Raw genomic sequence first — 25,246 nt, 5'->3', positions numbered from 1 at the left:
AGGCAGAGAGCTACTGCAGGGTTCTGAGCAGAGTTCTAATTTATATCTTAGAAGAATCATCATGGCTCCTAGATTAGGAATAAAACAAAGGGGCCCGGGGTGGAAATAATGAGTCCAGTTGCGTTACTGCAAAGATCCAGGCCAGAAATCTAGGCCCAGTGGCACACACCTGAGCCCCAGACAATTCAACCTACTGGTCCTACTCTGTGGCCTACTGGTCCAAGTCCAGCCCTGACTGATTTCTGGGCTTGTAATGTCTAAAAACGCTCCCTGCTGATGCTTTGCAAGTGACTGTGTTACTTGAAGGCAGTTCCTAATGATAAACTAGTCACTTTATCATTACAGAATCATTCACTGAGCATCGACTACGTAACCAGCATTGGGTTGGGTGCCAGAGATCCACAGCTGACAAAGACACCAGAACCTGCTCTCCAGGGAACCAGAGGCCATGGAGAGCCAGCAGGTGTCTGTCAGTACTTGGAGCCGTGAGAGCAGGGAGAGGGTGCTGGGCTGAGGAACCAGGGGTAATGTCCCTGGGGAGGCCCGGGAAAAGGCGAGTTTTGAGGCAAAGGTAAGTCCTGGGAAGGCGGGGGGTGAAGGAAACCCATGGAGCAAGGCAGGGCTCCCATGGAGAGGATGCGCCGGCCGGGTCCCCAGGCCTTCTGTGTGGAGCTGAACCCCAGAACCACTGAGTGAACGGGAACCCAGGCTGCAGGAGAGTCTTCACTTGGGCCCGAGTGTTACTGTGAAAAGTGCTGATGTCCCAGGAGCTCTACCAGGGAGCGTACTTCATTAATCTGACCATGTATCCATTTAAAATCCATTCTAGTGTCTACCATATTTAGGCCCTGGATTACCCTGGAATACGTTCAGGATGCCTGTGTTAGAGATTCTGATGATTTAAATATTGGTAAATTTTTTAACTAAATATTTTGTTAGACTTTTAAAAACTAAGAATGCTAAGATTTTTGGTATGAAAGCATTCAGCCTTAGTGGTTAAACTTTGGTAAGAATTGGAAAGTCATTCAGGGATCCTGACTTAACAGTTGTGTGGATCATTTCCGGTATCAGTAAGGAAAAGCTAACACGAAGGAAACGACCTAAGCACACACATTGAGAAATAAGGAGAAAGTGCCAGCAATGAGATGCTTTCCAGCTCTCATGTTTTACTGAGCAATATAAAGTCAAACTGAAAAACAGGAAATGACATATTATGAAATAGACATATAAAATTTAATCCCTTTGGTTTAAAATACATCTTCAATGATACAATTAAAAATAACACACAAGACAAAATCAATTTCATAAAAAACATAAAATAGTTATATGACCCATATCCCATATCTTATCTTAGAAAACCAGCAATTTAGTTCCCATACGTCATTAGAATACTTTAACCTAAGACTTACTACCAGTCCATTTACACGAATGACCTAGTCTAGTTCCCTGAACCTAAAGATACCCGTGACTTTGTTATAAAATTCCATATTTTAGTATTTTTATATATTTAAATGTGTACAAAATGTTCCCCTGCCATAGTAACGTATTTTTATAAATTCATGAATGTTTTCTAGAATTGTTAACATACAAGATAATCAAAGCACGAAAGCTCTGATGTGTGAAAAAACAATCATTTCTCAAAACAGGAAGATGAGAGCCCCATTTCGAGTTGTATCACTTGGTACACAATACTTGTAATCTGTGTGCTGTCATTACAGTGTTTCTTCACTCTAAGTGCATCTGACTGATACTAGCATAACAAAAGACGTGATTGCAGTAGTGTGTTTCTTTTACTTCATTTGTTAAACAGTGCAGAAATCCAATTAACAACATTCTCAATAGCAAACAGAATCTCTGTCATTTGAGAAGGTTTTGCTATGCTACAGAATGACTGTGTTTGGAAAAACAGAGAAAAAGGTTTTTAGTGGGTTTCACTAAGCACAGTACTCTATCTGCTTGGTATACATCATCAAAAATAACTTAACCTTTGTCTAGGGCAAGTCTTTAAGGTAGCTCTTACTGCGTATCTTCACTATATGTACACAGACACCATATTTATATATTATATATTTATATAAGACATGTATGTACACATTTACAGACCTTCAAAAATATATTGCACTTATATACAATGCAGCTTTATCTTAACTGAATCCATCCTGTAACCCATTAAAATTCTTCATGAGAAAGGCAGTTGATATGTCCAAGAAAGTCGCAAAGGAAGATTTCAGTAACATGCCCTGTTTAGTAAACATCTGGTGGAGAGTGAGAGGTTAAGGGAGAGAGGGCTCACCCCTGTACTCTTCAGGTGCGCTCCCACTAACCTGAGGCAGTGGAGTTGTACTGAATTCAGGCGAGGGCGAAATCTTAAAGCCAAGCCTATCGCCTTTTCTGACTTCCGCTAGCGAGCAGGCCCACGACATTGTAGGCACAAGGCAGATATCCCAATATCTGATATGATAAATAACGTAGCAGATGTCCTAAAGCTTCCCAGAGACTCTGTTAACTCTTGGAATAAAGTTTTCACTTTAAATCCTGTATATATCAGGACGTTCAAATATAATGGTATATGGATTTCTCTTTCATCTGAAAAACGCCAATGCAATAGATTAAATGCTACCACCAAGCCAGATGCAGCCCCGCCTCCAACCTGCAAGGAACCCCTTCCCTTGACATAGAGCTGTGCTGGCGACGTGACTGACTGGGGTTACCTGCACTTGCCAAACCATAAGATCTAGAAACACCTGCACTGAACTCCTGGGGAGCTGTGGCCTGCGGGCCTTTAGATCTCAGTCAGGGTGAGCTTGTACGACCCCCCAGCTTCTTCAATCTGCAGCTGGAAGGTGTCCTCATTGGAGTAATGCTTCACAATGTTGTCGTCCATGTTCACCAGGATCCTGGATGCGGAGGGACAAGACAAGCCAACTTCACTCCCACTCGGTTCTGAAGTCAGACCTAGATTTAACTGTTAGCTCTCCCACTTACTAGTTGTGGCATGTGAGGCAAACTATTTAAATCTCCTTAAGCCTCAACTTCCTCATCTATAAAATGGGGATAATAGTAGTACCCATCTTACAGGATTGTTGAGAGAATTGAGTTAGGAGGAAATCAGGTGATATATTTCTATCACAGCATTTGGAAAATGAAATATACTAGCTTATTTATGATTACTATCTCCAGCATGTATTTAATAGTAGTCACTTGCTAAATGGTACTTGGCTCATACCTGTGATCCCAGCACTTTGGGACACTGAGGCAGGAGAATCACTTGAGCCCAAGAGTTTGAGACCAGCCTGGATAATATAGCAAGATCCCATTTCTACAGAAAAATTTTAAAAACTAGCTGGACATGGTGGTATATGCCTATAGTCCCTGCTACTTGGGAAGCTGAGGTGAAAGGACTGCCTGAGCCCAGGAGTTCAAGGGTACAGTGAGCTACGATTGCACCACTGGACTCCAGCCTGGGCGACAGAGTGAAACCATATCTAAGCGAATAAAGCGGAAGCACATCAATAACACTAACTTACACGATGCGAAGCCACAGCCCCCTGACAAATTACACACTCCAACAAGTTAGCCTCTAAGTTTCAATGAACTACTATTATCAAACAAAAAATAAAGAACAAAAAAAAAGAAAACAAACAAAAATAAATTAACTACTATTAAGTCCAACTCTTTCCACTAGAACCATCTAGAAATTCCCCATTAGAATTTGTTTTAAAACTAAGCCAAAAAATTCTTATGCTAGCCATTGCTTATCCACGCCAAACATCACAGACAGACAAAAAAGAACTAAAAATACTAATTTCTGGACAAAGCAGCAATATGATATAACTTGGAAATAGGATCCTGGGCAGGAGGGTAGAGCAGGGCATGCGCTGCAGAGGGAGCAGATACCAACCGTGGCTCCGACAAGCCTCTCGAGCTCTGAGCCTCAGCCGACTGTCTATAAACTATGAACAAGCCCAAAGACCAGCTGAGAAAGAAGACATGAAGACCCAGCACAGTACCGTGGGACGTGCCCAACCCAGTGCGTGGCTCCAACGGGCTCGACACACGAAGGTGCTGCCTGGCCATCCTCAGTGGCGCTGGCCACACACCCTGGAATGTGGAGCCATGGCACTGATGCCAGGCATGTGGAGGGCAAAGAAGGTGACTTGGAGAAACAGTACACAAAGATCTCCTCAAGGCAGATCAATTTTATCTAAGTAATTTCGTATATAATTTAGAAAAGCCACATTCTAGCACCCAGGTTTCTTTGGCTGCTTCTGGACTGGACACAAGGCACACATGTCACACTGGCACAGGGGGTGTGTCACTAGCGTGCATGGTGTGTTACGCTGGTGCTGGGGGTGTCAACAGCACTGGGGGGTGCGTCTCACTGGCACTGTGGGGGGCATCAGCACTTTCCTAGCTAAGCCCTTCAAAGACAGGACACAGTGGCTGCTTACCCCTTTTTACACTTCTTGAATATTTTCCCAATCTTGTCATGGGGAACATCGTATTTGTCTGAGATCTAAAAGAGGAAAGAAAAGTAATTACAAAACCCTGTATCAAGGCTTTAGAAACCAAACAACAAATATATACATATGTGCATAGTCACTCGACTTTGTTTTTCCAAAACACAGACACAAAGACATGGAAAAGCCCCAGCTCGCATGCTGGGGGCCTCCACCCCTCCTCAGCCCGGCTGCCCCTCACTGTAATGAGCTTCTCTGTGTAAACTCTGGCTGTCTTCCTTTCAGGGCATAGAGGCTATTTTTAATATTTTAAAACAGAATGGGTGAATTGCTCCAAGGGCAAACAGCTGATTCACTCTAGATCAAACGTTACACTTGTCATCCAGACCATCCTCAGGTTGGCATCACCAGCTTAACCTCAAGCCACAGAGCAAAGCTCAAGGTGGGGCTGAGAAACGGAGCCTCAGGTGGCGAACTCGTGGATCCCGCCAACCTTCCAAACACATGTGTTTCAGACCAGACCCTAGCTCCGAGTTCTCACCACCCAAACCCTTTTTCTTTTCTGTACCAGTGGATAATACTTTGTGTTCTGATATGTAAGACCTGTCATGAGTTCCTTGTGAGCCATGAACAGTTATGCTGGCCCAGTAACTCTGCATCCTCTTCACTCTCCTCTCTCTCTGTAATCAGAGTAGGCACAATTCTTTTTTTTTTTTGAGTCGGAGTCTTGCCATGCCAGACTGGAGTGCAGTGGCAGGATCTCAGCTCACTGCAACCTCCACCTCCCTGGTTCAAGCGATTCTCCTGCCTCAGCCTCCCGAGTAGCTGGGATTACAGGCACCGCACCTGGCCAGTTTGCATGATTCTTAAGACATGATGAAGGGTCATCAAAAGGCAAGAAAAGAGAAACCCAGGGGACATCCCAGGAGGCAGGAAGCGACGGTGGGAATGGCACTGCCTGTGCTGTGGGCAGGCAGGGATGCACTGAATGACGCCCGTGGACTTGGGCCGCCTGGCTGAGAGACCGCACAGCAGCTCCTCAAACCCACGCCCCATCTCCCTGCTTTATCGTCTTCATTGCACTTATCAGTACCTGAAAAATGACCTCAACTTCTTTGCTTATTTTGGTGTCTCTGTCTTCCTAACTAGAACATAAACTCCATTCAGCACTGTCACTGATGCTTATAACTCCAGTGCCCGCCACAGTGCCTGGCATGAAGCGAGCCCTTTATCAAAATGTGTTAAATGAATTCAACATACTACAGTCATCAGAGGGAGCTAGGGGAGATGCTTTTAGCCCAATTATGGACACACTTTGAGCTTAAAGATCTCTACGGTCTATAGGAGACAGGCTGGTAAATATCTGCACTCAGTGCTGCTAACATGCGTTTTTCCAGAGCACAGCCGGAACAGGAAATTAACATAGCAGCCTTCCATGTTTCCTCTCTTACTGATATCCCTACAGGGAGCATGGGGTCAGTTTATTCCAGCCTCATGCTGAGATCTTTGTAAGATGGACATATGGCCACCACTGGTTACACGTCTACACGTCTACTTTCTCTGCAATAGGCTGTGGTGAGGTATTGATACAAGTTCAGTAATTTCCTAGGATTGGAAGTTGCAAAGGTAGACTGAGGAGCCACTGTGTTTTTTTTTTTTTTTTTTTTTTTTTTTTTTTTTTTTTTTTTTGAGACGGAGTCTCGCTCTGTCACCCAAGCTGGAGTGCACTGGCCAGATCTCAGCTCACTGAAAGCTCTGCCTCCCAGGTTCACGCCATTCTCCTGCCTCAGCCTCCCGAGTAGCTGGGACTACAGGCGCCTGCCACCTCGCCTGGCTAGTTTTTTGTATTTTTTAGTAGAGACGGGGTTTCACCGTGTTAGCCAGGATGGTCTCGATCTCCTGACCTTGTGATCCACCCGCCTCGGCCTCCCAAAGTGCTGGGATTACAGGCTTGAGCCACCGCGCCCGGCCTAGGAGCCACTGTTTTTATTATGTATGAAGTTTTTGAGATTGTACCTGATTAAAACTCATTTTTGTTAGCGTCTAAGTGGCTTGCTAAATGGCAGTCTCCCTTTAACCACGTATAAAAAATTAAACGATTTCATAGGCCATCACAAATGCATTCACTTCAGTGGAACAGGTATGACCTAGTGACTATGTGAGTTAAGATGCCTGGGTGAGGATAAAATGTGGGACACATGATGACTCAAGAAAGGTGTCAAGGATTCCAGAAGGCCTGACAAAGGATTTGGATCATCTGAAAAAGTGTTTCAGTGAAATCCTATGTATGTGTCCTTTCATTTTGTACAGGGGATTACAGAGTTGATCCTACTTACAGCTTCCATCAAGCCCTTCAAAGATGGGGTTTTGAGCATCAGGGCATCAAAGACTTCTTCTGACTCCTTTCGAACGTAGAGCAGCACTAATCAATCCCCAACCAGGAATAAGGAAGGGAAATGAGAGAAAAAAGGATACAGTTCACATGAGCAAAAGAGGAAAACAGACCAGGGTACCAGCTAAAATAAAAACCACATTCACATCAAGGATGGCAGGCATTAGCCAGTATCAATTCTGTTTTAAGGAACATGGGTTTCAGCTTCTCTGAACTTTGCTGTAAGTCCTAGCTCAAGCTAGATGTCAGTCTGATGGAAGAATTCCTAAGCAAGTGAAACTGGAAAAAATGTGCTTGAACCATTTATGCTTTTGATAGATTCCGAACTCATTTCTGATTTAAAACTCCCACTAAGACATGGAAACCAACACACCTCTCTTTGGTTCTTCTATCCGGGCCAGCTTGGTAGAAGGAGGGACAGCAAAGTCATCTTCTGTGCCGTACGGCCCCCTTTTCAAGACAGAGCTGCAGTGATCCAAAATATGCCGTTAGCAATTCAACTTAACCAGCTGCATCAACAAAAGGTGTTTTAGAGCCTATCATGGAACTAGATTTAAAGTGACTTTCATTCTTTATCTGGTCCAGCTTCCTTATTTGTGGATGAAAAATCGGCTGAATGAAAATCCTGACTCCAGGGCTCATGGATATTTACAGGCAGACATGGGACCACACTCAGGTTCCCGGCGGGTATCTGCACTCTCATTAGATAAAGTTGCCTTCTCGAAGATGAGGCGCTTTGGTTTTTTTCTTTTTTTTTTTGAGACAGGGCCTCATTCTGTTGCTCAGGCTGGAGGGCAGTGGTGCAATCATGGATCATGGCTCACTGCAGCCTCAACCGCCCAGGCCCAAGCAATCCTTCCACCTCAGCCTCCCAAGTGGCGCGCACCACCATGCCCAACTAATTGTTTTATTTTTGTAGAGACGGGTTCTCCCTGTGTTGCCCAGGATGTTCTCAAATTCCTGGGCTCAAGCGATCTTCCTACCTTGGCCTCCCTAAGTGCTGGAATTATAGGTGTGAGCCACCGTGCCTGGCTATTGGGTGCTTCTTTTCAGGAAACACTCTATGGTGGAGGTAGGATCTGAGATAACCTCGTACAGGCAGTGACAAAGGAGATGATGTTTCAAAACACTGAGGAAGTGTGAGCAGGAAAACGTAGGGCCAGCCTGGCTCAAACAGAATGGCCCAAAAGAAGCCACATCTAGAAATTTTGGGAAGCTGGCTCTACCGTGAATGTCCTGATCGTTCAGTTCTAAGGAATTAAATTTTACATGGCAGGGAAGACGGAATATTTGAAAGTTTTGTGAGACAGAGTGTGGTCCCCAAAGCGTGGTCAAGACTGGAGGGGACCCCAGGACCTTCAAGCAGAAAAAACAGGGGAGGGAGAGGCTGGTGCGATCTGAGCACAGGGTTCCACGGGTTTAAAATACGGTGGTATCATGGAAGCCAGAAGGGGAGAACAGACCAAGGAGAGTCTGAGGAGAGAAAAGCTCAGATTGAGCGCCTGGCTACCAGGGGCACCTGGCATGGAGGGTCCAGCAGGCGCTGTCATGGCGAGCAAGAGAAGAGGTAAATAACTGAAAGTGAAGGGAGGGAGTGCTGGATTTGGAGCAGAATGGCCACTTCGGGAGCTGGGGCTGAGCCTATGAGACTCTGCCATCTCAGTTCCTAGCACACAGCAGCCATCTAGTGAAGGTGCCTGCAGGACTCAAGCCTGAAACACTAAGAATCAAAGGGGCAGCGCAGGACTCGCCTTCAGAGAGAGGCACGGTGGGTAACGGGTGGGGCATGAATGTCCCCAGTATGATGGTTTAAGCCCTGGGAATGGATGGAACACGAGGGAAGAAGGATGCTGAGGAATGAACTTCCCATGGAAACCTTGGCTCTTTCCATCAGGATGCACCTTTCTGAAGGTGGATAACAGAAAGAGGGAGGTTGAGGCGGGAGGATTGCCTGAGACCAGGATTTCAATAATAATAATAATAATAATAATAATAATAATAATAATAGCAACAACAATAATAATTAGATGGGCGTGGTGGCATGTGCATGTAGTCCCGCCTACTCGAGAGGCTGAGGCAGGAGGATCACTTGAGCCCAATCACTGCAGTGAGCTGTGATTGCACCCCTGCAATCCTACATGGGCCTCAGAGCAAGACCCTGTCTCTAAAAGTAAAATGAAATAAAAACAAAAAGAATCTTTGCCTTGTTGAAAAAGTCCCAGAGCCATCAAGAAGTTTCTGATGGCCCAAAGAGGGATAGTGTCAGCCCCCTCCGCTAGGCAGAGTGTCTGAGTAGGGGGCTGCCCGGCACAGGAAGGCAGAGCCCAATTCTGGGACAACCTGCGCATCAAAGTAAATGACTAATGAATCACAACTTATTGAATAAAACAGGAAACTATTGAGTTCATACTGATAACCATAAATGAACGAGTAAACCGAAAGTTGGATGGGGAATGAGATATTTACAAAGCTACAATGCACCTCCCCAGGCAACACTTATTATAAAAGGAGCCACTCTGCAGTGAAGAAGCTGGCAGATACCACCTTAATCAAGTGACCAAAGAACACCATTAGTAACAGATAAACTGACATCAAGCGCCATCTGCTAGGATGCACGGAGAACCCAGCCTCGCCTCTGTGACATCCCTGCCAGGCCTGGAATCTAACCATGAGAAAGCAGCAGACACAGGCAAACTGAGAAGAGTCTACAAAACAGCTGGTTGTAATCTTCAAAAATATTTGGTCAGCAAAGTTAAGGAGTGTTTAGTTTTAGACTGTAGAAGATTAACAAACATGACAACTAACTACAACATGTGATCCTGAACTGGATCCTTTTTTTGCTATAAAGGACATTATTGGTGCGAATGTAGCAATGTGAATACTCTGGTCTTGACTGTGACAAAGGAGGATGTCCTTGTTGCTAGGATATTAGGATATATACCCCACGATATTCAGGAGTGATGGGCCATCAGGTTGGCAACTTACCCTCAATGGCTCAGGGAAAAATGAGTTCTTTGTACTCTACACTGCATGTCTCTGGAAACACATGGGAGTCCCTGAGCAAGAACTGCCCAGTGGAACCCAGTTAACCCCCAGATCCAGGAGCAAATCATTGTTCCGGTTTTTCTACAAGTTTGATACTTTTTCCATTATTAAAACAAAACAAAACAAAACATAAATCTTACCCTTCACCCTCCAATTCTTCGGAGGCAATGGGAAGGACCTAAGACCAAAGAAATAGATTGCTTTTCAAATGTATGCTCAAAATATTTGACCATAAATGAATTATTCCTAAAATGGAAATAATTTTGAATTTGATCAATCTAATATAAAATCCTTAAGCCTTATTTTTCAATAACCAGATTCTCACAGAAGTCTTGAACTCCTCTAACTCAGTGGTTGCGCCAAATCTGGTCTAAAGCCAGTTTATGTAAATAGAGTCTTTACTGAAACAAAGCCATGCTCATTTATTCACATGCTGCTTATGGCCACGTGTACACTAGTGCGGCAGAGCTGAGCAGCACAGTGGAGACCGCGGGGTCCCAAAAGCCGAAAACCTTTACTGCCTAGCCCTTCACAAAAACAGTATGCTAACCCCTGCTCACCTCCAGCTTCCCATTAGAAACTAAACGTACTGGCCACGGCTCCAAGAACTCCGACAAATCTTTAGTCCTTATAAATCTGTCCACAAAGTGCATGAAAGACTGTCTTTTTGATATTTATTTGCACTCAGCATAAAACCATGCTTCATTCTACTGAAGCTCCTATCTCTTGTAAGCCTTTGCCACAAAACAGGGAGTGACTATTTTTTAAAATTTAGCTTTAGTTGCCAAGACATGGCCATCGGTAACTACACGTGGCAAGGACGGCTCAGTAACTGGAACCACAAGAAAAGCCTTCGGATGTTCTTATGTTATGAGAGCTCCTTAACCCAGGTATTCCCCCAAGTTAAATCCAAACAGATCACAGGCTCAAACTCCAAATTATGTGACTCTTCTAGAATCTTTTACATGAGTTAGGATATGTAGGTATGAAGAATGAACGAATGAATGAATACAAACAGAATAAAGCTGACAGGCTGCACTGCACCTTCCAATCAACGATGCTTACCATTTTTATTGCACGGGCATCATGTCACCCCAGCAGAATATTCCAAAGAGCTGACTAACTGGTCAAACCTCACTCAATTTTGGCTTCTATTTCCCATGAATAATGCCAAAGAATTTCCTTTTGCCATGCCTTCCTTCCTGGTAGCCTCCCCTGGGATCCTGGTTACCTACATGAGTGCCCCGCTGCAAGTTGGCAAAGTGCACGTCAGGAATGAAGAGGACAGGCTGAGTATCGAGATCAATGAAGGGTTTGAAAACCGTGATATCCAGTCGCTTGTGAGAGGGAAGCAGTGGTAGTTTAACATCAGAAACTGAAAAAAAAAAAATTAACAAAGAGGAAGCCAAGGTCAAAGGATTACATACAGACTGGATGAGGCCACAGAGCCCTCGCCTCTGTGTAAGACACTCCAAGTGTAGCACTCTGTAAGATACAACAGGGCACGCTGCCTAAGAATCCCAGTTTATGTAAAGGAATTTGCTGTATTTCCACTAAAATCAACTGAATGTTTTATCAAATCAAAAGGGAAAAGGTATCTTCAAACACACACAGACACATATCCACAGAAGATCTGTAACAGAGGCAGAGCGTATTTAGTTTTCATTGGAAAGGCTAAAATTTATATAAATTTGGGAGAAATTTCACCTCAGCTGTCCTCATTAAATAATTTACATTCCAACACTCACGTACCCACTGACTTCAGAACATATCAAGAAACTCGACAATGAGGTGAAGTGTAAGCATGCCCATCCAATTTTTAATTTAGTAAGTTATAGACTCCATCTTCCCCAATAATCTGGCCCTGCAGTACTTAGTAATGAGGTCTCCTAGTTCGTCAGCTGCTCTCTGAAGTGTCACTGGGAGTTTGCACTTTGATACCAGTGGGAGAATCCTGACTAAGGTGTTGCAGGGCAAATGTCTGCTGAGCCAGACAGACCATTCAAAAGAGCGTGCCAGAAGCCCACGTACTACGGATGGAACCCTACAGGCACAGAGCAGCACCTTCTTCATTGTAGATACAAGATTTTGTGAATACGAATACTGGTCACAATTAAAAAAAAAGAAAACAAGAAAACAAAGCTTTCCTGGTGAAATGTCCAAACAGAAGCCCTACAGATTCTGCAAATATTAAAATACTATACTTAAGATACAAAATATGATCCTACTTGGAGTTAAGGCATCTTGAATTCTCAAGACCATTATTTTAACTTTAAAAAATCTAGACAAGTCCCAATTTTAACAGTGATTCATGCAGAATGTGTTGTCATTTTTCAAGACTGGAAGCAGGAGTCTGAACTAGAACTGAGTCAAAAACGCTGAGGTCGGGAAAACCCGGGGATCTACCCTGTGGTCCCCAGGAAAACTCCCTGCTGAGCGGCATCTGCTGCTGATCTGAGGAAGAGGCAGTGCCACACTGCAGAACAGGAAGAACACCCACTGTCTTCTGTGTGCAAACTCCAGCCACCATTCTGAACGGAAAAGGTCTGAAGCTTGCCGGGAACATTTCTACTTACAGGCATTCAACTGGGAGCTGGGGTCAGGACACTTGCCTTTTCTTTTGCTTTGCTTTCGTTCTTCATCCCTGATTTTCCGCTCAGCTCCCTGTAGGTCAAGAGAAGACAAGATATGATTCTGTTTTCTGATCTTCTTTAAAATATTTAACTCTTATCCTGACCAAGGGAGTTTAGAAAAAGCCCTTCTCCCTTCTCTGGACAGGAACTCCATTACTTACTATATTCATGAAGCTTATCATAGTAGTTTCTTCTAAAAAGATTAGTCTTAAAAATTATTTTTAATTCCATGAAATCACAGGGAACAACATTTATTTGAAAAACAAATAAAGCAAAATTCCGGCCGGGAGCAGTTGCTCCAGCACTTTGGGAGGCTGAGGTGGGTGGATCACTTGAGGTCAGGAGTTTGAGACCAGCCTGGCCAACATGGTGAAACCCCACCTCTACTAAAAATACAAAAATTAGCCAAGCATGGTAGCGGGCACCTGTAGTCCCAGCTACTTGGGAGGCTGAGGCAGGAGAAAAGCTTGAATCCCTGAGAGGTGGAGGCTGCAGTGAGCCGAGATCACACCACTGCACTCCAGCCTGGGTGACAAAGCGAAACTCTGTCTCAAAAAAAAAAAAGCAAAATTCCTCCTTATAATGGATGCGGTCACGTTAAATGAAAGCTGAGAAAATCTGAGTATATCACACACCCACAAAGACACAAGGGTATTTTCCCTTTGTCCAGTAGGAAAAGGAAATGAAAGAAAAAAACTAGGTTGGCCCTACTCTTGAGTATACTCTCCTATATGGCCAAGGTTATCACTGAAAGCTGTGATTCAGTCCAAGGGCCTGGCATCAACCATGTGGCAGATCTGACCAAGCAGAATTCACAAAGTGAAGATGGAACTAGACATCTGCATAATCACTTAAAAGAGAAACAGTGGGCCGGGCGCGGGGGCTCACACTTGTAATCCCAGCACTTTGGGAGGCCGAGGTGGGTAGATCACTTGAGGCCAGGAGTTCAAGACCAGCCTGGCTGACATGGTGAAACCCTGTCTCCACTAAAAATACAAAAAAATCAGCTGGGCGTGGTGGTGCGTGCCTGTAATCCCAGCTACTCAGGAGGCTGAGGCAGGAGAATCACTTGAACCCGGGAGGCGGAGATTGCAGTGAGCTGGGATCGCACCACTGTACTCCAGTCTGGGTGACAGAGTGAGATTCCCTCAAAGAAAAAAGAGAAAAAGTGTACTCAGAGTCCCAGAAAAAGGCCGCTCATGTACTCTGTATACCAACTGCACAAAGACTGATAGTACCACGCAACTGAACCCACAGCAATTTTCAAAAGAACCATATTAGTAATAAACACTACCTAAAGGCAAGCAATTAAGTATATTTAAAAACATTACATTTAATCATTTTGCTTGACTTACTGGAATTTCTGGATGGTACAGATTTCTTTACATAGTTATCCAGTTAAGGATGAACTGGTAGCTTATTTTTCTGTTAAATAAATTTGCGGATAGCAAAGAGAGGCAATAAAAATCCCACTGATCTTAGCATTATTATACAATAAAACACTTTAAAAACAGAATATAAAACCACCTTCTGCCTTTTCTAGAAGGTGGTAGCATATTAACATAGTAAATATACAACCTGCTTATAAAAATTGCTATGTAACATTGACATAACAGTCCCTCCTTGACACAGAAAAACAGGTAAATACCCCAATCTCCTAGCCATTATTGTATGAAGTTGGTCTGGGTCTCCCTGTCCGTTCTAACAGTCTAACCATAACTTCATTCTGATGATAACCACCACCCTCCTCCAAAGGGTGGAGGGTGCAGTCCCATATTACAAAACAGGACTGTCCCTCTTTATTTACCTATGTATCTACAAAGAATAAGGCATTTCTGCTTCTACATAACATGGAGTAACACAGATCACGTTTACCCTCCACCCTGAAACAACAACAAAAACCAGACAAAATGCATAAAACAAGAACGCAAGGCCCTGCCCAGCAGGCAACTAAAGAACAGGGAGAACAGGAACGCGTGGCAAGTCCTAAAACCATGCTGGCTGCTGCCTTCAGAGTTCCCAGGCTGTGGCATGGGAGGGGGAGCCCATGTATTCTCAGTCCAGGTGCCCAGGGTTGAGGAGACAGAGCTGGAAGTCCACAGAGATCAAGGCAGCAGGACAAAGTACCAAAGAGGAAAAAGCTCCGAGATCTTCAGGGTGGCCAGCACCAACAGGTACAGAGGTACCAGGAAGTTGCCCAAGGCTGGGGGTCAGGGTTGGGAATTGACATCTGAAAAGATTAGAGAAACAGTTCCCGAAACTCACACAGAGCCAGAAACAGTACCCGTTCCCACCATATGGGGTGGACTGGAAATCCTTGTAATGAGGATTATTACAAGGAAACAATATGACTGGAAAAACTTGTAATGAGCAGGACACTTGGTAGAATATTCAGGAAAATCCTGCTCAGGAGCGCAGAATGATTAGCCTTACATTGAGCACAGCTCCGGATCCGCCTATCAAATCATAGACATAAGATCTGAAAGATCAAATGGTTTCCAAGCAACTTAACCAGTTTTCAGGACAAAATTCAAGGAGATTCACAATAATACAAAAATGTCAAGCACCCAGGAAGGTGAAAATCACCAAAATGCCACACAAAGAGTAAACACCATCCAAACAACCCGAAAAAGGCCTCAGAATCATTCACTGTGCTCAGCCACTGCGCTTTGTATACCTGATGCAAAAGCCAGGGTAAAAGACCAGGACTCTGACAGCAAACATACTTCCAGTTACCTAGCTCCTTCTAAAAATCTCCATAAAAGACAAGCTCCCTTAATAGGATGAAAAGAACTGCCCCCTCCCCTGCTGAAAATAGGTCCAACATTTTTGAGTCGGAAAAAGTCAAGATCTTGCTGTCTTAGTTCAATGGACCGTCCACTCATCTGCAGTTGCTCCCCAGTTCTGAGCCAGCACAAACTTTCCCCTCAAGACTCGACACACCTTCCAGACTCTCCCTGCATCGAATCCAGCCCAGCCCCTGACTCTGCACTGGGCAAAAGCAAGCCTCTCTTCTCCAGATAAAAAGGAGCCACACCAGGGAAAACAGGTCATGCAGAGATCCCTCTGGGCCTTGCACTGTGAAGGCATAGCCCTTTGTGATTCATCCAATCAGACACAGCTGAAGAAGAGCTTCTGTGCAGGGCTGACTGCCTACACTTCCAGCAGCTGGGCTCAGAGGGGCCTGTGTGCACCTCCTTTACTTACCAGACATGCCCAACGAAATGTACCTATCAATCCTTCTAATCTTTCAGTTAAAAAGTAATTTTAAAAATCTCCATATAATGTGTCTTTGCAAGGCCAAAACAATAATTAAGCTATTTTAGGCCAGGCACGGTGGCTCACACCTGTAATCCCATCACTCTGGGAAGCCAAGGTGGATGGATCACATGAGGCCAGGAGTTCAAGACCAGCCTGGCCAACCTGGTGAAATCCTGTCTCTATTAAAAATACAAAAATTAGCTAGGTGTGGTGGGCGCACATCTGTAATCCCAGCTACTGGAGAGACTGAGGCACAAGAATCATTTGAACCCGGGAGGCAGAGGGGCAGAGGCTGCAGTGAGCCGAGAATACGCCACTGCACTCCAGCATGGGCAACAGAGCCAGACTCTGTCTCAAAAAAAAAAAAAGGCTGTTTTACACTTTCGGAAGCCAAGGTGGGAGGATCACTTGAGGCCAGGAGTTCAAGACCAGCCTGGGTAACATGGTGGGAACCCTTCTCCACAAAAAAATGAAAAAATTAGCTGGGTGTGATGGGACACGCCTGTAGTCCCAACCACTTAGGAGACTTGAGTTCGGGGGATCACTTGAGCCCAGGAGGTCGAGGCTACAGTAAGCAGTAATTACACCACTGAATTCCAGCCTGGATGACAGAGTGAGACCTCATCTCTGATAAAGGCTGGGTGCGGTTGCTCACACCTGTAATCCTAGCACTCTGGGAGGCCGAGGTGGGCAGATTACTTGAGCTCAGGAGTTGGAGACCAGCCTGGGCAACATGGCAGAAACCCATCTCTACTAAAAATACAAAAAACTAGCCAGGCATGGTGGTGTGCACCTGTAATCCCAACTACTGAGGAGGCTGAGGCAGGAGAATTGCTTGAACCCAGGACGCAGAGGTTGCAGTGAGCTGAGATTGCGCCATTGCACTCCAGCCTGGGCGACAGAGCGAGACTCTGTCTCAAAAATAAAATAAATAAATAAATAAATAAAATAATTTTTAAAGTTATTCTATATTGGCAGCTATATTCTCATTTTGACATTAAATATTAAATTAAAGAGACCCTGGTTTTTTTCCATGAGTGTTGTCTCAAACACTTGTTCCAAGCATCCCTGCCGACCTTACCTTGTCACAGAAGACCTTGATCTGGCAGTAGGCCCGGTGCACAGGCTTATTGCTGCGGTTGTTGTAACTATAGGTATCAATTTGAATGTTAAGAGGCAATCCCTTCACTCCCTTCTGGGAAGAGAAGTCTGTGCTTAAGCAGTTCACAGAGATGAAAACCTGCAAAGGGAAGAGAAGGTTCCATAAGCAACAGGCACCAAGTCAAACCTAGCACAGCTCATGATTAACATCACTGAAATTACTCAAGTCTATTTTAAATGAGAATTTCAGTTTCTCTTTTTTTTTTTTTTTTTTGAGACGGAGTCTTGCTCTGTCACCCGGGCTGGAGTGCTGTGGCCGGATCTCAGCTCACTGCAAGCTCCGCCTCCCGGGTTCACGCCATTCTCCTGCCTCAGCCTCCCGGGTAGCTGGGACTACAGGCGCCGCTACCTCGCCCGGCTAGTTTTTTGTAGTTTTTTTTAGTAGAGACGGGGTTTCAACGTGTTAGCCAGGATGGTCTCGATCTCCTGACCTCGTGATCCGCCCGTCTCGGCCTCCCAAAGTGCTGGGATTACAGGCTTGAGCCACCGCGCCCGGCCCAGTTTCTCATTTTTTAAAAAAGGGTTTTTAAAAAGAGGTGATCAGGGGTTTATTTTAAAACTGCTTTTGGTCATAGAAATAGCAGACCTTAAAGGGGAGGAAGGCCGGGCGCGGTGGCTCAAGCCTGTAATCCCAGCACTTTGGGAGGCCGAGACGGGCGGATCACGAGGTCAGGAGATCGAGACCATCCTGGCCAATACGGTGAAACCCTGTCTCTACTAAAAAATACAAAAAACTAGCCGGGCGAGGTGGCGGGAGCCTGTAGTCCCAGCTACTTGGGAGGCTGAGGCAGGAGAATGGCGTAAACCTGGGGGGCGGAGCTTGCAGTGAGCTGAGATCTGGCCACTGCACTCCAGCCTGGGTGACAGAGCGAGACTCCGTCTCAAAAAAAAAAAAAAAAAAAAAAAGGGAAGGAAGAGTCAGCAGCTCTGAACCTCTGCTCATGTTCCCTTCCAGAATTCCTATTTAATATCAGCTAGGACAGGGGAAGAGGCTGATTAGCTTTCCCGATGCCATTTTCCAAAGTTACCAATAGCATAGCTCCCTCTGCAGCTGTTCTGTAACTTAGTAAAAAATTCCTGGGAATCCACCTATGTTTATGTTGACACCACCTCTTAGGATAACCTGTAGTACTCTATGTCCTCATATTTTAGAACTTATGAAATCGGTGTTCCTCTAATCCACAATTTTTATAAGATTCTAATAAAGTTCTCTCTCAATCTCTGCCCATCCAGACTAAACAGTCCTCATTTCTTTCCAGTTTGTTCTTATTAATCTTTTGGTTATCAAATCACATTGGGCCCAGTCTTCAAGGAATAATTTATAATTTACAATTATTTCCACACTCCTTTCTAGGTACGGAAATATCAGTGCAAGGGTCTTTTATTTAAACATAACTGGATTCTTTACATGCTCAGATTAAACCTAAAACAAAAGTGGTGAAGTTTGTTAATAGGCTGAGAACTTAACGATCACTAAACACTCAGGAATGTGGTTCCTTGTTCAAGACGTTCCACACAGATGCGGTCAAAACTTCCTAGAATAACCCGGGAAGATGTTATGCTGGTCGGTCTATTTCCATGAGAGAAAAGAAGAATCCAATTCCTTAAGCAACAGTTCTACCATTCAATCATGAAATTACTTCAGAGAAACTGTCTAAATCAGACTTTGAGCTTCTCAACCCACAGTTTCAAAAGTCTGCTTTCCTATCAGTGCCCAAGCCACCACTTCCCACAGGAGCAATTTTTTTTTTTTTTTTTTTTTTTTAAAGACAGTCTGGCTCTGTCGCTCGGGCTGGAGTCTGGTGGTGTGATCTCAGCTCATTGCAATCTCTGCCTTCTGGGCTCAAGCCGTGCTCCCACCTCAGCCTCCCAAGTAGCTGGGATCATAGGTGTGTGCCACCATGCCCAGGTAATTTCTGTATTTTTTTTGTAGAGACAGGGTTCCATTATGTTGCCCAGGCTGGTCTTGAACTCCTGAGCTGAAGCGATCCTACCATCTCGGCTTCCCAAAGTGCTGGGATTACAGGTAGGAGCTACCACACCCAGCCCACAAGAACAATATTTAAAGATGACTTCCAAGTGCAGTAGGTTAGTACCAGGTACACTCACTCCAGCTGCCAGCGTGTGCCTGAGCGATGCATTAAGCCGGCGAGAACCCATCCAGGGGGATCCCCCACCGTCGAAATGGAAGGCAGAAGATGTCATACCCTTCTCTCCTCTCCTGGGCTCCAAATCAGTTATCTCCCAGCACATTTTCTCAAAAGTTAAAATAAACTGAGTCACATTATGAACATGACACTGGAAGCTGCTACTTAAGAGGAACCCAGTGCACAGCAAATAAACATGTGCTATTTCCCAGCCATTTTTATCATTCTGGATTTTTTAAATGTTTTTGAGCTCCCTTTCAACTAGTTTTAGAATTTATTTCTGATGCATGTGTACCACATAGTGGACATTATTGGAATTACAGTTTTTAAAACTAAGACTGGCCCATTTCAGACCCAAGAGCTGACAGGGGAAGATTCCTTCTAGCCCCTGGGTCAACAACCAAGAATGGGTCCACCACGAGCAGCACTGGGTGTCACTGGCTGAACCAGGGCAGATGGGGAGAAATTTAAGTTATAATGGCGGTGAGGGACAGCTATAATAACTTTTTTTTTTTTGAGATGGAGTTTTGTTCTTGTTGCCCAGGCTGGAGTGCAATGGTGCAATCTTGGCTCACTGCAATCCTGCAACCTCTGCCTCCTGGGTTCAAGTCCTTCTCCTGCCTCAGCCTCTGAGTAGCTGGGATTACAGGCACCCACCACTACGCCTGGCTAATTTTTGTATTTTTAGTAGGCGGGGGGGTTTCACCATTTTGGCCAGGCTGGTCTTGAACTCCTGACTCCAAGTGATCGGCCCGCCTTGGCCTCCCAAAGTGCTGCGATTACAGGTGTGAGTCACCACGCCCAGCCCAGCTATAAGAACTTTAAGATGAAAGAGAAGGAAGGGAGGGAGAAGAGGAAAGTCAGGACCATGGTGACAAAGATGGCTCTCTAGAAGCCATGCAAAATGCGAAAGCTGAGGTCGGGATTTTACCCTCACTCTGGGCTACACACTGTTTCTCAGCAGGAAAAGACCAACACATCCTAAAAAGATGAAAGACTTGTCCAAGTTAACAGATTTAAAAGTCATCTCTGATCTTGTCCCTTCACAAGCCCTCCACCCCAGCTGGTCTCCTCACCATCCCTGAACACAATCTGCACATCCATTCCCGCCTCACCTCAGTCCTCGTCCACTTCCCACTCCAGGCTTCCTGCTCACGACTTCCCAGGCAGGCTTGCCTCCACAGCTCCCCATGTCTGTCTCCACATGTAAGGCCGGCCCAAGTCCCACCCCACACACGGTCACAAGCACGCAGATGGCAGCACAGGCTGGCCACACAGCAGAGGGACCACACACTGCGCACCTGGCGTCAGGACCTGTGCTGGGCATGTCAAGCACCGTTCTCATCGAATCACCACACAGGGAAAGGGACCATCGTCCTTCTTGCACAGATGAAGCCCACAACAGTGTTTAAAGTTGTCCCAAGGTAGAAAGCGATGCACTGGGGTTCATTGGAAGGCTTTCCCCTTTACACCCCACTACGACTCCCAAACTAACATCTTCCCCAAATAGCTGGCTCTGATCTCCTACCTGGGATGGTTTGCCTTTTGATATGTGCATGGTTTATCTCCCTGACTAGACTGTAAATATTTAGCAGGCCGGGTCCGTAATTCTACGCTTTGTCCCTTCTAACACCGAGCACAGTACCTTATCCTGCCTGCTATAATTTTTCTTTCCACTTAAACTTATTTCCAGTAAATAAGTAAACTGCTTTAACTTAAAGAATACCGAGATCTAGATATATAGGTAAAAGTGGCACATACATTACAGAAAATATATGCTTTGACTTTACATCTTTTATTTATTTTTGAGATTCAGTTTCACTCTTTTCGCCCAGGCTGGAGTGCAGTGGAGCTATCTCGGCTCACCGCAACCTCTGCCTCCTGGGTTCAAGCGATTCTCCTGCCCCAGCCTCCCGAGTAGCTGGGATTACAGGCTTGCACCACCACACCTGGCTAATTTTGTATTTTTAGTAGAGATGGGGTTTCACTATATTGGCCAGGCTGGTCTCGAACTTCTGACCTCATGATCCGCCCGCCTCGGCCTCCCAAAGTGCTGAGATTAAGGTGTGAGTAACTGCTCCTGGCCACGTTTTTTTTTTTTTAAAACACTTAAAGTACAATCTCTAAATCCACAAATCAGAGGTATGTAGAGTCTGTGGAATGCATTCAGGTTTTTTAAAAAGTCCATGCAAACAACTAAGCAAAGTAACCAAACCACCATATATTTTTCAATGTACAACCAAATGGAAAATCTGAATCTTTTCTGTCATTCTAGGCCATGTGGCTCAATTCCTAGTTCAAAAACAGCTAGCTGCCTGGGAAAGTTCAACTTTACCCTCACGATTCCAGGAAGTCTTTGACCCAAAGTGATATTCCCTTTACAAGAGGATTTCACAGTAATCCAACCCAAAACCTAACCTCCCTTTGCTTCCCAGTTTCAAGTTTCTATTCAAAAAAGAAATGAGCAGGGGCCAAATCCCAGGATCAGGGCAAACATGGAGCTTCGGCACAGCTTTGCCCATGCTGGTGTGCATCTGTGATGATCTGTGGTCTCTTACTGACATACATTTCTCTCTTATTTTAAAAAATCAGTTATTTCCAAACTTGGCAGTTTTCTAAATGTATTAAAGAAAGTTTACAATGGTCCTAATTCAGCATTAAAAAAAATGCTACCTTGCCTAGATAAATACACAAACATCCCAGGAGAAAGTGACAAAGCTGTGAAATGTAAGCACTGCAGGCCAGGAACATGAGAGACAGGAACAGTGGGCTGAAGATGCCAGAGAGAAGATGGGGCTGGTGCTTGCGATGCCCCTGCTCTTAAGAAAGGATCCAAGGTAAGAACACAGACGATCAAGGGACATGGTGGTGCAGAGGGGACATGTGTGCCGGGTTTAACCCTCAACCAAAGTCTACAAGGGGAGCCACATTCCCAACAGAAGCAGCTTAGGTCTAAACATCAAAGCACCTGAGCTGGCCCCTAACTAGCGCTGCAACCCAGTGCAAGTGTCCTTACCTGTCAAAGGGCAGGGTGAGTTCGTGGATCTCTAGATGACTACCTCTGGACTTCCATGATTATATACTTACATTGACAAAGGATGAATCCTATATCCATACTGTTTTTACTGGTGACAATAGTTTTGTGTAATACATTTATCTATCAACTTTTTGTAAGTCATATTAGTTTAAAAATACCACATAAGTTGCCAGTTAAAGTCATCACAATAACTACTTATGTAAAACTTAAGAATCTCATACAGCAAGGGCTCTCAAAGTGTGATGCCAAGAGCATCAGCATGAGGGAACTTGTTGGAAATGAAGATCCTGGTGCCCACCCCAGACTCACTGAATCCAAGAACTCAGGGAGAGTGGAAGGGGAGGTAAACAAGCTCTCCAGCTAATTCTGTGCACACTAAAGTTTCAGAATCCTGTCTGTACAACAGTGCCTCACAACCCTGACTGAATTAGTAACCAAACCACCATATATTTTTCAATGTACAACCAAATGGAAAATCTGAATCTTTTCTGTCATTCTAGGCCATGTGGCTCAATTCCTAGTTCAAAAACAGCTAGGCCGGACTTAAAAACATACGGATGTCGGATGTCCTGGCCACACCCCAGAGATTCTGATTTCATTGTCCTGGGGTGGGTTGGAGACGCTGGGACTGTTTTTTTTTTTTTTTTTTTTTGGTGCTCCACACCAAATTCGAGTAATCTGAGTGATTGGCCAAGATAGAAACCACTGCAGTAAAGTGATTAGTCTTCCAGCTGCTTACACACTAGGATCCACAAAAGGTCTCCCTTGGCTCTAAAACTCTGAGATTATTAAAGCAAGTTCCAATACATGGCTTCCTTTCCTTAAAGAGTTAAGATATTTTTATATGTATTTATATGTATGCCAGCAGGTTTTTAACATTAAACAAAATTTTTACAGAGGCACAGCCCTATCAAATAAGAATATTCATGTAATCCACAGAAAGATCTAGATTAAAGCCATTTTGTCCAACCCTGCTATTCAATAAGGTCATGCAAATCCTCAAAAGTTCTTAAGATATTAACCAGGAAAAAAAATTCAATTACACACGTATTAAACTCTCCCGCTTATTTTTATTACTCATGTTATGTTTGATTTCATAGGGATTGGCATTTGTGGATGAACTTGTGTGTTCAGCTGAAGGCTGAGGTTGTAACTCTGAACCACAGGACAAAGCATGATGTGTTGCCTTCCTCACTAAACGGCAACCTCCTTGAGATGACCCTGTCTTAATAATCATCTCTATGTCTCATGTCTGGATCATAACATATGCTTAACATATGCTTTTAATAAAAGGAGGAAAATACATACTGGGTAGTGAATAAGTATGCCTAAGAATAAGTACAAAGTAGATATATAAAATATTTTTTCATCCCCTTATCTAAACCAGAAGCAACTATTTTTCTGTAAAGGGCCCGATAGTATTTTCACATCCGTGGGCCACATGCAACTACTCAACTCTGCAGTAATAGTGTAAAAGCAGCCATGGATATGAGTGTGGTGGTGTTTTGATAAAACTTGATTTATATAAACAGGCAGCTAGCTGGCCCAGCGTCAGGGGTGTCATCTGCTGACCACTGATCTAAACCATCCTCTAAGTTGCTTGGACATTAATTTATCCTTACATCATCATGATGGAGTAAATAGGGAGGAGGTGTATTTCCCTGTTTGTAATTGAGTATTTCCACTTTCCGCATAAGTGACTTCCTGGCAAGACATCCAGTGTGTGCTGCCCATGCATTGCTCCCCTGTGGAAACACACTGTCCCTATCAGCACAGCCCACGCTCATGGAGGGGACCCGGCAAGTTCTGAGGCAGAAGTGCAGCTTCTGGGGAGCTTTGTGGTCAGGAGGGCGGCCTTCTTTAGTCTGCAACTAAACAGTTTTGTTTAATGTTAAAAACCTGCTGGCATACATATAAGGCGAGTGTAGAAACACAAGCCAGAGCTCTCCCTTGGGTCCAGTGGAAGCAACAAGATGGGCACACTTTGTTCCTCAGTTTTAACACTTCGCATGGATTCTACCTATTGCGGAGCCCCGAGTGAGCAAGACCACAGGGCTATTCACCCAAATCCAGGTAAAACCAGGCTCGGACCATTCCTATCCTGCAGACAAACAGTATCAATGTGATTACAGAAAACACTCCACTATCTTTACAGAGGATGGGAAAGAGGTAAAAAGTACGATGAATGAGGACACGTTCAACTCCTCCTCTGTAAAACATATGGGAGTGCATGTATACACACACACACACGCTTAAAAAGCCCCATTTCAGAATCGGAGTAGGCTGAAGATTTACAACCTTCCTTCTCTAGAAAGATGTGAAGATCTCTGACATAAAACTTTAAGAACTCAAAAGATGACCTTTTCTGTTTTCATACTTCCCACTTATTTTGAGAGAAAACATTTGTATTTAAATAATTAGAACATTAATGTCAAAAGATGAGCAACTAATATTATTCCCACCCAAATTACTAGAAGAGAAAAAAACTAACCACAAACATAAACTGCTGAACAGTCCAAGGTGCTCTACAAGATTCCTTTTAAAATGTCTAGCCCATTTTTCTAAGGACAGTTCCTCATTCCTGACCAATAATTTATGCACTTAGAATGTTTCAAAACATTTTTTTTTTTTTGTTTTCAAACCTCAGTTTGAAAATGAGAGGAAAACAAAATAAAATGATTTAAATGATCAAAGGATTAACTGATACAGACTTTTATTCTAAATGCTCTCAAGCACAGAAACCAACAAGAAATCAGATCTTGAATTTATAATAATTCTTCCAGGAAGCACTGCGGCAGCCACATAAGCACTGTTCACACTCGGCTGCTTCCGCCAAGTTTGTCCTCAAAGAGAAAACAAGGAGGAAAAAGACAAAACAAAACAAAAAACCCACTGTGCTCAAAACAGAGATCACCATCAGAGGTTCATTTCACAGCAGGTATAGGGAAAGTGAGAATCAGTTTTATAAAACTGACCCAACTCACCCACTCCTTTTGAGCTTTATCATCAACACCACAAACCAAGACACAATTCCAATAAAGCTTGCTAACTGTGTAGTCTAAAGAGAGTAGTCAGGAATGTGAACTTTTACAAGTGAATTTAATTTGTGG

General features: G+C 44.2%; 1 protein-coding gene across 2 annotated transcripts in view; it reads right to left on the bottom strand.

Moving 5' to 3' along the window:
- Positions 1-1,215: 1,215 nt before the first annotated feature.
- The window catches only part of GRHL1 (grainyhead like transcription factor 1), a 51,031-nt gene continuing 27,000 nt past the window's right edge, over positions 1,216-25,246 (bottom strand). The window contains exons 9-16 of one of the 2 annotated variants that reach the window (XM_030921791.1): positions 16,873-17,031; positions 12,474-12,561; positions 11,133-11,272; positions 10,038-10,075; positions 7,226-7,317; positions 6,797-6,882; positions 4,452-4,516; positions 1,216-2,897 (exon numbers count right to left, since the gene is read on the bottom strand). In XM_030921791.1, coding sequence (XP_030777651.1) covers positions 2,783-2,897; positions 4,452-4,516; positions 6,797-6,882; positions 7,226-7,317; positions 10,038-10,075; positions 11,133-11,272; positions 12,474-12,561; positions 16,873-17,031 — 783 coding nt within the window. In that variant the 3' untranslated portion in view covers positions 1,216-2,782. The remainder of the gene's footprint in view (positions 2,898-4,451; positions 4,517-6,796; positions 6,883-7,225; positions 7,318-10,037; positions 10,076-11,132; positions 11,273-12,473; positions 12,562-16,872; positions 17,032-25,246) is intronic. The other variant, XM_030921792.1, reaches the window with a different exon arrangement.

The sequence above is a fragment of the Rhinopithecus roxellana genome, chromosome 17 (genome assembly GCF_007565055.1).
Source record: "Rhinopithecus roxellana isolate Shanxi Qingling chromosome 17, ASM756505v1, whole genome shotgun sequence".
Lineage (NCBI taxonomy): Eukaryota > Metazoa > Chordata > Mammalia > Primates > Cercopithecidae > Rhinopithecus > Rhinopithecus roxellana.
The sequence above is the reverse complement of the archived record's forward strand: the minus strand, read 5'-3'. Positions and strand labels throughout refer to the sequence as shown.